General features: G+C 51.8%; 1 protein-coding gene across 1 annotated transcript in view; it reads left to right on the forward strand.

The window, feature by feature from the left end:
- Clip2 (CAP-Gly domain containing linker protein 2) overlaps positions 1 to 12,335 on the forward strand; it is a 59,335-nt gene that overhangs the window by 22,482 nt on the left and 24,518 nt on the right. Inside the window, exons 3-6 of the mRNA XM_087903563.1 lie at positions 3,637 to 4,193; positions 8,511 to 8,635; positions 9,506 to 9,719; positions 10,225 to 10,422. Of these exons, the coding sequence (XP_087759689.1) occupies positions 3,637 to 4,193; positions 8,511 to 8,635; positions 9,506 to 9,719; positions 10,225 to 10,422 (1,094 nt within the window). The remainder of the gene's footprint in view (positions 1 to 3,636; positions 4,194 to 8,510; positions 8,636 to 9,505; positions 9,720 to 10,224; positions 10,423 to 12,335) is intronic.

Here is a 12,335-nt window from a genome sequence, read left to right on the forward strand (position 1 = left end):
TCATGTGTGCGCTCCACCAACGGAGCCGTGTTCACAGCCCAGCTAGGGATCATGGGAATCCCATTCAGGGTCGAGTGCCCCTTTCCTTCAGTACCCCGGAGCTGTTGCTCCCTTCCTTCCTTAGGCTCAGCTGGCTGAATTACAACTTCTCCTCTTGTGTGCCCCTCCCCCATCCCTGATGGCCCTCATTTGTCCTCCCTGTGGCCTCCTTGTGACCACGGGGTTGGCCGGTTGTAGTTGCTCAGTGAGCTGGGGTTCCTCCTGGCTGAGTCTTGGCAGGTAAGGAAAACCCTGCTGGGGTTGAGCAAATAGTTCAGACCATAAAGGACTTGCCTTGCAAGAATGAGGACCTAAATTCAAGCCCAAAAACCTATGTTAAAAAAAAAAAAAAAACAAAAATAAAAAACAGGTTGAGGGTGGGGCTGGGATGGGACTCTGTTGACCAAGCATGTAGGAGGCTGTGGATTTTATCCCTAACGTCACATATCAAGGCATGGCAGTGTCTGTCTGTCACAGCACTTCAGAAGTAGGGACAGAAAGGGGTCAGGAGTTCAAGGTCATCCTTGGCTCTGTAGGAATTTCCAGGCTAACTCAGGTCAGGAGACTCTAGAAAATGAGGTGAGGTGGTGCACCTGCGCTGTAATCCTAGCCCTGGGGAGACAGAGATACTTGGCAAGCTGCTCAGTGAGAGAGCCTGTCTGGGAAAACAAGGTGAGGGGCTGGTGATGGCTCAGTGCCTCAGGGCACTCACTGCTCTTCCAGAGCCCAGTTCGCAGCACCCACAGCTGGCAGCTCGCAACCGCCTGTACCGTTAGCTCCAGAGATTTTGCACCCTCTTCTGGCACCTGCACACACATGGTATATGCATGTGTGGCATGTGCCTGCATGTGTGCGCACCCCCCCACACACACACACAGACGAAAAGGCTTGTCCCTGCCCAAGACAAAGCAAGTCTTGAGTCCTCTTCATGCAGGGGACAGTGCATCTGGGTCCCCACCCTGAGCCCCACACCTGCTGCTGAACCAATCTTGCAGCTGTTTCCTGTTCACTTTATCCTTAATCCTTCGCATAGAAGCTCTACTTGGAATGTTTTTGAGACTGGGTCTCACGATGCCAGTTCTGTTGAGCCTGGAACTCAATATGTAGACCTGGCTGACCTGAAACTGTTAGAAATCCACCTGCTTCCTGGTGCTAGGACGAAAGGTTAAAGGCATGCACTTCCACACTGGGTTTAGTTTGAACTTGAAACCTGCAGTAACAGCAACAGCAAAAGCAAAATCTGAGACAGGTTCTCATGTAGCCCAGGCTGGCTTCAGGCTCTCTGTATAGCTGGGGATGACCCTTACCTTTTGATCCTTCCTCCTACCCCTCTGAAGAGCAGGGCCCACCACACCCAGCCACTCAAAATAAATTCTGTTGAGCCTTTTCTCCTGAAGGGAAAATCGCCATCCAAGAAAAGGATACATTGCTTGCGTGAGGTGTAGTTTGTATGCCTGACGCCTGACTGAGGAGCTCACTAACTTGTCTGGTCCCATCCTGAACTCTGTCAGTCAGTAGCTCAGGCAGCTTCAGAAGTCCTTGTGCTTCAGCTTCCCAGTTCTGGAACGACAGATGTGCTTTGCCAGATGTGGCTGGCCTTCAGGCTTCATGGGGTCCCTGGGCCACTGTGTGCAGCAGTGGGGATCTCAGAGGCAACGCGAAGTCCAGGCTCCACCCTCAGGTGGTTCCGTGTGGCACCTGACACCCGGGTGTCAGATGCTTTGTTTTTGTTTTGTGTTTTTGCCCTCCCTCCCCACCAAGACACGGGTTCCCTGTGTAGCCCTGGCTGTCCTGAAACTCACTCTGTAGACCAGGCTGGCCTCAGACTCAGATCCCCTGCCTCTGCCTCCCAAGTTCTGGAATCAAAGGCGAGTGCCGCCACAGCCTGGCCCCTGTGACAACTTAAGAGTTCTCGCTACACATACCACCTGCCCTGGCAGAGATTGGCAGTATCAATAGACTTGGTGATCTCATGCTTAAGATCTTGGGAAAGATAAGGCAGGTGGATTGCTGTAAGTGGAAGGCTCCTTCCCGTCGTCCCCCCCCCCATGGTGAACTCAAGGCCAACCAAGGCTATGTCGTTTGACTCTAAAAACAAAGCACCAGGAAGGCCCTGGGAATGTGGTCTGATTGGTATCGTGTTTGCCCAGCATGCTAGACGCCCTGGGTTTCATCCCCAGCCTCCCATAAATCAGGTGTGGTGGTGCACATCTGTATTCCCAGCACTCATGAGGTGGAGGAGGGAAGATCAAGGCTGTTGTGTGCTCTTTAGGGCGTTTGAGGCCAGCCTGGGTTACATGAGCGCATCTCAAAAGATTAAAATAAAAATCATAGCCCAACAGTACTCGGGATACACACACACACATATGCACCCACATACACTGTTGGGTTGTGATTGATACATGTGTACACACATACACACCTATATATTCATATATGTAAATGTATATACACACATCTTATCTAGTTGTCTCTTGGGGAAACTGAAACCGAGGCACCGATTTAGGGAGGGGGTTTAACCAAGCTTGGCCAATGTGTTACAAATCTGGGAATAGGAACACAAATCTTGTTGGGGCTTCCTGTGTTCTCCCATCCCCAGGCAGCCGAAATCTCCCTGCCTGTCTTTGTGGGGAATTTGAAAAGGGCTTAGTCCCTGTGAGGCAGGGGCAGCTGGGAGGACCAAACAGGGGGCTGGGGGTGGCTAAACGAGGAAAAATAAATCAAAGAAACTCTCGGCTGGCATCACAGACTTGTGACCTGAATTGCCGCAGCTGTTGAAGCAATTGGCTGGAGGACCTGTGACCCTTGTGAGAGGCAGGGGTCAGAAGAGATTATCTGAGGGTCCTGTGGGCTGGGACAGCTGAGGGTCGGGACAGCTGAGCTGTAGCTTATTTTCTAAGAATAGCCACACTGGGTCACCGAGACCCCGGGACCCCTTCTTCTGTTATAAGCAAAGAGGACAGGTAAAGTGGGGTCCTCCGTGGGATGGGTTGGTCACCACTCGGGGCTTTAAAGAGCTACGGCCCATAGCTGCTTAGGCCTGCCAAACACACTTTACAGGACTGGTTCCTATTTGTTTGTTTATTATGGAAGGGAGGGGTGGCATTCATTCCTAAGCACACATCTGGCGGTCAAAGGACTCCTTTAAAAAGTTGAATCTTTCCAACGTGTGGGTCCTGATGATTGAGTTCAAATTGTCAGGCCTGGTGGCAAGCTCCTGTACGCGCTGAGCCATCTAATCAGTCCAGCTTCTGTTTTGTTTTTTTGTTTGTTTGTGTCCTGAGGTCCTGAGGATGGAGCCCAGGCCTCATGTAAGAGCTCTACCCTGTCAGCCACACTCCCAGCCCCTCCAGTGCGGACCGTGTAGAGGGCAGTGTGTCCCTGAGATGCTCGAACACTGGACACCCCTGGTAGCCTAAAGCATAAGGAAAGCCTCTGAGTTACCCACTGTCCAGAGGGAATACACCTTCCACACGTCATACTGCTGACCACGCCTGCCTCAGTTTCCCTGTCAGATAACTGACACCCTCCAGCCTTGACTGTCTGTCTCCCAGTTCCCAGGCTAGTCCTAACTACTGCCTCTTAACTTATCCGCAGGGTCTCCCTTGCACAAGCAGGCGTCGGGCCCCTCCTCGGCCGGAGCCACCGCCGCCGTCTCCGAGAAGCCAGGTCCAAAGGCAGCTGAAGTGGGTGATGACTTCTTGGGGGACTTTGTGGTGGGCGAAAGGGTGTGGGTGAATGGCGTGAAGCCAGGCGTGGTGCAGTACCTCGGTGAGACACAGTTTGCGCCAGGCCAGTGGGCCGGCGTGGTCCTGGACGACCCAGTGGGCAAGAATGATGGAGCGGTGGGTGGCGTGCGCTACTTCGAGTGCCCGGCTCTGCAGGGCATCTTCACGCGGCCCTCCAAGCTGACCCGCCAGCCCGCAGCTGAGGGCTCAGGCAGTGACGCCCACTCAGTGGAATCCCTCACTGCCCAGAACCTGTCCCTGCATTCTGGCACCGCCACACCCCCACTCACCAGCCGAGTCATCCCCCTGCGGGAGAGTGTCCTTAACAGCTCCGTGAAGACAGGCAATGAGTCTGGCTCCAACCTCTCTGACAGCGGTTCTGTGAAGCGTGGTGACAAGGACCTCCACCTGGGAGATCGTGTGCTGGTAAGTGTGGATGGTACCTGGCTGGGCACACTGCCCTTCTGTCTTCTGCCCCTTGCCACTTCGTGGATAAGCTGGAACCCAGGGGAACTGAGCGGAGAAGGGACTCAAAGGGAACTTGAGCAAGGTCCAGGCTGAGGCCGCGTTCCTCATTGGTACCGCATAGAACAGCAGAGAAGACATTGTTTCCGAAGCCTGTTGCTGTGTGACCCTGGGCACGTGTACTTTCTGGGTCTCAGACCCATCTGTCTGTCAGCTTTACGTGGCTGTGATGAAATACCAGGGATGAAAACAGGAGAGGAAAGATGGGTTTAAGCATGTGACTTAGGAGGGATCGGGTCAGAGTTGGCCAGCTCCATCGTTTTGGGTCTGGAGAGAAACATCGTGGCCAAAAGGCAAGGTGGGGGAAAGCTGGTAACCTCTCGGTAGCTAAAACGGGGCGGGGGTGTGTGTGTGCAAGCCCAGTGCAAGCAGAGTGCAGAGCTTAAGGACCCTATGTCAAAACACCCACAGTGAGTACTTCCTCTGAGCAGGCCCCACCTCCTAACAGCCCATCCAGCTATGAACTCATTGTAATTTAACACGGATGAATCAGTGCCCTCGTGATCAATCCCTTCTTGTCCTGCCCCCACTTGAACGTTTCTTGTGTGTGTGTCTGTGTGTGTGTGTGTCTGTGTGTGTGTGTGTGTGTGTGTGTGTGCGCGCGCGCGCGCGCGCGCGCTCGCCGTGGTGGTGCATTTAAATCCAGACCGGTTCTTTCTTTCTTTCTTTTTTTTTTTTAAACAGGGTCCCACCATGTAGCCCTAGCCAGCCTAGAACTTTCTATACAGACCAAGCTAGTCTTGCTCAGACACCTTGCCCAACCATAATACTTTTTACAAGATGGGAATCTGCAGCTGGGGCTATAGCTCAGCTGGTTGAGTGCTTGTCTGGCAAGCACAGATCCCAGGGTTTGATCCCCAGCACCCCATAAAACAACATGCCGGCCCACACCTGTCATCTCAGCCCTCGGGAGGTGGAGGCAGGAGGATCAGCGTTCTAGGTGAACCTGAGGCTGAGACTGTGGGACAAGCACTTCTGACATGCAGGCCAGGGCCTCCCTGCTTCTCTCCAGCCTCCTCCTCCTATACCCCCCTGAGGTTGGCAACCGATATGGCAGTCTTCATGGTAGAGGCTTCCAGAACTTTCTATGGGGAAGATGGTCAGTCCATCTGAGAAACTGGAGAAGGCACTTCAGACTACCACTGAATATAGGTTCATGAATATTCATACCACTACAGATATTCGTGTGGAGACAAATATGTATATATGAATATTCATGTGCTCATGAATATTCATCGGGGCAAGGAAGACTCTTGGGGGAGTGAAAAATATGGTTACTGAAATAAGAAAATGTCCAGACGTGTTAGAAAATTAAGAGGAGTTGGGAGTGCAGAGGCATGTCTGTAATCCCAGCATTCTAGGGAGAGGGTCAGGAGGATGGGTGGTAAGAGATCAGTCTAGGCTACAAAGTATCGGTTCAGTCAGGGTGGCAGAACAAGACCCTCTTTGAACAATAAAGAGCTGGGGCAATAACTCGGTAAGCACTGTACAAGGACCTACATTTAATCCCCAGAACCAAGGTGGAAAATTTGGACTGTGGGGTGCATACCTGTAATCCCACATCTGGGGAGGTGGAGACAGGAGGATCCCTGGGGCTTGCTGACCAGCATCCCAGCTAAATCTCAGCCTAGCCAAATCGAGCTCCAGGTTCAGTGAGAGACCCTGTCTCAAAAACCAAGGTGGAGCAGATGAGGAAGCACCTGAGAGTGACCTCTGGCCCAGATGCACATGTACGTAGTCCCATGAAGACACACAGAAGAGAAGATTTACACACACACAAAGCGAAACCCCGCCATTTCAGTAAATTAAATAGAACTGGAGGTCATGTGAAATAAATAATAAATGGAATTGATGTCAAGTAGAGTAGGTGACCGTAGCTCATAATAGCACATATTTACACACACGTATGCATGTACACACACACAGACGTGTGCACGGGCGCGAGCTTGGAGCGTTACCCTAACCTACTGTGTATCTAAGGATGGCCTTGAACTCCTGACCTCTCCTGCCTCCACCTTCTGAGTGCTGGGACCACAGACGCACATAGAGTGCATAATGCAGCGGTGCTGGGGTTGGAACCCAGGGCTCCTGCCTGCTAGCCAAGCCCTCTGCCAGCTGAGCTGCATCCCCAGCACCCTGTTTGTGTATTTTATTACAAACACTGGAAAAGTTTTCAAAGGCTCCCTATTTTTTTAAAAAAAAAAAGATGGTTATGTCAAGGGATAGGAGTAATAGTTCCCTGAGTTGAACAATGCACACTGTGGAAATACGGACACTGTATGCACAATCACATGAACCCCATTTGTAAGTACAGTGATTGTCAGTTTAAAAAAAATGAGGGGTGGAGGCTGGAGAGATGGCTCAGTGGTTAAGAGCACTGGCTAGTCTTCCAGAGGACCCAGGTTCAATTCCCGGCACACATATGGCCGCTCACAACTGTCTTTAACTCCAGCTGCAGGGGACCCAACACCCTCACACAGATCGCATGCAAAAATGAGGATCACTGAAGTACAGACTATTCTTTCATGTCAGTTAAAAATACCTTAAATTTAGTTTCAAGCAGAAGTTGCAGCAGAAGCCTGCTATTTAGAGAGATGGGCATGGTTATGGAACCATTCCACTGAAAGAGGAAATGGTGTTTATTTTGGGGGGAAAGGAAAGAAGCTTCTGGACTTTGAAAGGTGGGTTGTGGCAGTTCTCAACCTGTGGGTCGTGTAAGACCATCAGAAAACACAGATCTTACATTACTCTTCGACACAGTAGCAAAATTATAGTTATGAAGTAGCTACGACAGGAATTTTATGGTTGGGGGTGCCCACAACATGAGGAACTGTATTAAAGGGCATTAGGAAGGGTGAGAACCCCTGGTGTACTGGTCAGTTTTAACTGAGAAGGGAGTCTCCGATGAGGCACTAGCCAGTTCACATTGGCATCTGGACACGTCTGGGAAGGGGGTGGTCTTGGTTGTTAACTGATGTAGGAAGACCCAGCCCGCAGTGGGCGGCACCATCCCCTACCAGGGGTTCCTGAACGGTGTAAGAATAGAGAACGCAGAGTGTAAGAAGCAAGCAGAGGACACGTGTTTGCTCTTGTGGATGTGATGTTTTCCTTTCCTGCCGTGACTTCTCCATGGTGTTAGACTGTAACCTGGAACTATGAGCTGAGTAAACCCTCTCCTCCCCTCGGTTGCTTTCTCCCAGGGTCCTTTATCATGGCAGCAACAGAAGGAAATTAGATCAGACCTGGTTTTGCAAGTATTTGGGCCTCTAATTTATGTGTCTGTATAGCTTGGAGTTTTGTTTGTTTTGTTCAGTTAACTTTTTTTTTAACAGTACTATATACTTTTTCTGTTTTGATTTTTTTTAAATTTTATTTTAAAGTGTGTGTGTGTGTGTGTATGTGTGTGTATGCAGTTGCCCAAGGGGGCCAGAAGAGGGTGCTGTCTCTTTGGGGAATTCTAGGCAGATGCTCTACCACTGAGCTACACCCCAGCCCCTCACTGGGGGATTCTAGGCAGGTGCTCTATCACTGAGCCACACCCCAGCCCCTCACTGGGGGATTCTAGGCAGGTGCTCTACCACTGAGCCACACCCCAGCCCCTCACTGGGGGATTCTAGGCAGGGGCTCTACCACTGAGCCACACCCCATCCTCTCACTGGGGGGTTCTAGGCAGGTGCTCTACCACTGAGCCACACCCCAGCCCCTCACTGGGGGATTCTAGGCAGGTGCTCTACCACTGAGCCACACCCCATCCTCTCACTGGGGGATTCTAGGCAGGTGCCCTACCACTGAGCCACACCCCAGCCCCTCACTGGGGGATTCTAGGCAGGTGCTTTATTACTGGGCCACCACCACCCCATCCCTGAAAACAGCTTCTGTATTTCCACTGAGAGCGTTTACCTGGGCTCTAGCATCATGCAGATGTTCCGTACATACAGCATTTAATTATCACAAACATTCCTTTGGTAGATGAAGATGCTGGGGTTCAGAGAGGTTCTGTCACTTGCCCAAGCTCCTGCAGCTTGAAGCAGGGTTTGAGTTCAGATCTGTGTTTCTCTCTCCAAGCCTGTGCCCTTCCCCATAGCAGCCATGTGACTCCCAGGACCGTGTGTTCCTCCCAGCTGTCCGTGGGTATCTCCTCTTTCTCATCTGCCCTCTGCCAGGCTCCACCTGTGTCCCCTGCATCCTCTGGACCTGCCTCTCTCCATGTGCCAACAGGTCGGTGGGACGAAGACTGGCGTGGTACGATATGTTGGGGAGACGGACTTTGCTAAAGGCGAGTGGTGTGGCGTGGAGCTGGATGAGCCCCTTGGAAAGAACGACGGGGCCGTGGCAGGCACCAGGTACAGTGGGCTCTCGTGAGGATTGTCAGAAGGGACAAGGATGAGGCGGCAGAGGTAGAGTGGCCTTGGTGTACTAGACGCCATGATGCCCTCATGCTTCCTCCTACCGGCGTGTCAGGCTAGACAGGAAGAATGATCATCCGTTTGATTGACAAGAGAGCTAAGGCCAGAGGCCATTGTCCCAGGCAAACACTAAGAGAGTCCCTCTGTTCTGTGTTCCCTTGCTTCCCACACAGGGCTGAGCTGGGCAGGAGTACGAGGGAGGCAGAAAGTGAGAATCTAAGTGTTTCCTGAGTGTTGTGAAAAGCTGCAGGTGTCCTGCATGCTCAGATCCCCACCCCCACCTCCTTTTTAGAAACAGCCCTGTGTAGCACAGGCTGGCCTCTAATCCACTACATAGCAGAGGTTGGCCTTGCACCCTCTCCTTCAGGGTTTTTTCTTCTCTATGCAGGGGGGCCCCCAGGGATAGAGAGCTGGTTTGGGAAGTAGACCAACTGAAGTTACAGCTGGGGTACCCTAGATAGTTTGTAGGGTCTTGGAGCAGTGTAGCCTGGGAGGTCCCATCTTGATTTTGCTGCCTTTTCTGTGTGTGACGGACAGCACATGTCTTAATATTATTTCCAGAGCTGCTCAGAGCTGTAAATTCATGGCACTCCCATTCTCCTAATCCCCTGCCTCCACCTCTTAAGTGCTGGGATTACAGGCATGTACCACCACGTCTGACTCCTCCCTCTGGAGGACCTGTCACCTTGGGATGTGGCTGGCGAGGGGCGTGGGGCTGAGGAGACAGCTGTGTCTTACGGGCTCAGAGGAGGCAGGGGAGACCCCAGGTAACACTGGCATCACTTGTGGCTCTGTTGTGCTTCCTAGGTATTTCCAGTGCCCACCCAAGTTCGGTCTCTTTGCACCCATCCACAAGGTCATCCGAATTGGCTTCCCATCCACCAGTCCAGCCAAGGCCAAGAAGACCAAACGGATGGCTATGGGCGTCTCGGCCTTGACCCACAGCCCCAGCAGCTCCTCCATCAGCTCTGTCAGCTCCGTGGCCTCCTCAGTTGGCGGCCGGCCCAGCCGGAGCGGCCTGGTAAGGGTAGAACTGGGGAGTTGGAGAACGCGCATGTTAAGGGTGGAGGGTGGGACCCCGGCTTGCTCTAATTCCAGGCATCCCTCGGGTGGGGATGGGGGCAGTGAGATCTCTTCGTAGGAAACATAGGTCCATTTATATGTTTTGTTATTGTTATGACCGACCTCTTGTCACCTTCCCCGGGTAAACAGTGTGGGGTAGATACAGGCAGGGACTTCCAAAGGCTGTTGCAGGTGAGGAGAGAAGAGGAGGTCACTTGGGTCTGGGTAGAAGGACTTCATTCGGTACCTCTTGGTCTAGAGTGGAGCTGGCCTGTTGAAAGTGGAGTCTCAGCTATCATGTTGCTTCTGAGGGTGAATCAGCGAGTGAGTATCAGACATCCTAGGATAGGGGCGGAGAAGCACGAGGCCTCTGGTTCTGTGTTAGTTCCCGTGAGGCCGGCAAGAGCGAGCTGAGCTACGACACCCCGAGTGTCTTGAGTCCCACCCCTGCCCACTCTCTCCAGCTCACAGAGACCTCGTCACGCTACGCCCGGAAGATCTCAGGCACGACAGCCCTGCAGGAAGCGCTGAAGGAGAAGCAGCAGCACATTGAGCAGCTGCTGGCTGAGCGTGACTTGGAGAGGGCCGAAGTAGCCAAGGCCACCAGCCATATCTGTGAGGTGGAGAAGGAGATCGCCCTGCTGAAGGCACAGCACGAGCAGGTGTGTAGCCGGCAGGCTCCAGGGCGCTCCGAACTCCTCTTCCCATGGGGACTGGAGAAGCCATGGGTGGTCGCGGAAACTAGAAACCTAGAGCCCACTGCACAACCTCCAGCCAGCTCAACAGTTTGGAAAGTCTCTCTACTAGTGAGCTCAATTGGTTTGGGCCTCTAACAGGCCGCTTGTTTGAGAGCGTTCCCCTGCATAAGCTGAAGGGGCAGGGCCGTGGTGAGTTTTGTCAGCTTCAGGGACTTCCTGAAGTTATTGAGTTGTTTATTTCCTGAGTTTTCTCAAGCTTCCCTCCAAGATGGATGGTTTTTCTTCCATTTAGAACATCCTGCATTTTAACAGCTTGCCTCCAGCATAGGATTTCTTTGAGGGACCCATCTTGGAGGGAGGCCCATAGCTACTTCTCAGTCAGTTTGCCACGATCAAGTGCAGAACTGGACTTTAAACCTGTGCTTCCTGCTTTTAGTACTCCCACACCAGTGTTTTCTAGGTCAGAGGAGACTTTTCTGTTTTTGCTGTTTCTTTTTCAGACGGGAATCTCCCTTTGTAGCCCAGGCTGGCCTGGAGCTCACCCTGTTATCCAGGCTAGCCTCAAACTCTTTGTATTCCTGCCTCCTCCTCCCAGGTGCTGGAATTACAGGTGTGAACCACCATATCTGGCTGAATTTCTCTCTCTCCCTTGTTTTTCAAGACATGGCTTTTCTGTGTACCCCAAACTGTCCTGGAACTCAGCCTGTAAACCAGGCTGGTCTCGAACTCAGAGATTCACTGGCCTCTGCCTCTCGAGTCCTGGGGTAAAAGCATGCACCAACACTAACTGACCAGTTTTTCTCTTTTTTGAAAGCCTTTTGGGACATTTTAATTTATTTGTTTTTTGAGAGAGCATTATGTGTGCCACAGTGTGCATGTGGAGGCCAGAGGACAACCGGGGGGCATCCATTCTCTCCGTCCATCATGTGGACACCATGGATTGAACTCTGGCCACCAGGCTTGGCATCTGTACCCACTGAGCCATTTTTCTTTCTTCCCCCTCCCCCCTTACCCCACTCCCTCTGCTTTGGTGATAGTTGAGGTAGTAGGGTTGAGGCTTGTCTCGTGTGTGTGTGTGTGTGTGTGTGTGTGTGTGTGTGTAGCCTTAAATTCCGCCCTCGGTATCACACACACACAGAATTGCATGTGTGGCCATAAGTTCCACCCTTGGTATCACACACACACACAGAATTGCGTGTGTAGCCCTAAGTTCCGCCCTCAGTTTTACACACACACAGAATTGCGTGTGTAGCCCTAAGTTCTGCCCTCGGTATCAGACACACACAGAATTGCGTGTGTAGCCCTAAGTTCCGCCCTCGGCATCACACACACACAGAATTGCGTGTGTAGCCCTAACTCTTCCGCCCTTGGTATCACACACACACAGAATTGCGTGTGTAGCCCTGAGTTCCAACTCGGTATCACACACACACACAGAATTGTGTTTGTTGAAATTTGCCACACTGTATCCAGATTCCTAACTGAAATGGTCATCTCTAGGGTAGGATTGCTCATGTGTCAGATAATGCTTTGGGGCACACACACCTGCAGAATATATTTCTTACCCTAAGCCTAGGGTTTATTGTTACCTAGCCTAACATTTTTCTCTGATGTTTGTGTAAATGTATTTTTGTAACAATAGAGATCAAGAATCAGGGTTTATTCATGCCAGGCCTATGTTCTACCACGGAGCCAAATTTCCCAGCCTCCTGCTTTTTTTTTTTTTTCTTTTCCTTGAAACAGTCTTTTTGTAGCACAGGCTAGCCGAACTCAAGCTTCTTCCCTCCCCAGGTGCTGCAATCACACCTGACTTAATGTCTATCTGCTGTGTGAGGTCCTGTTCTGGGCCCCTGTGCCCATTTTTGAGCTAGCGTGTC

The sequence above is a fragment of the Myodes glareolus genome, chromosome 2 (assembly GCF_982192425.1).
Source record: "Myodes glareolus chromosome 2, mMyoGla1.1, whole genome shotgun sequence".
Classification (NCBI taxonomy): domain Eukaryota; kingdom Metazoa; phylum Chordata; class Mammalia; order Rodentia; family Cricetidae; genus Myodes; species Myodes glareolus.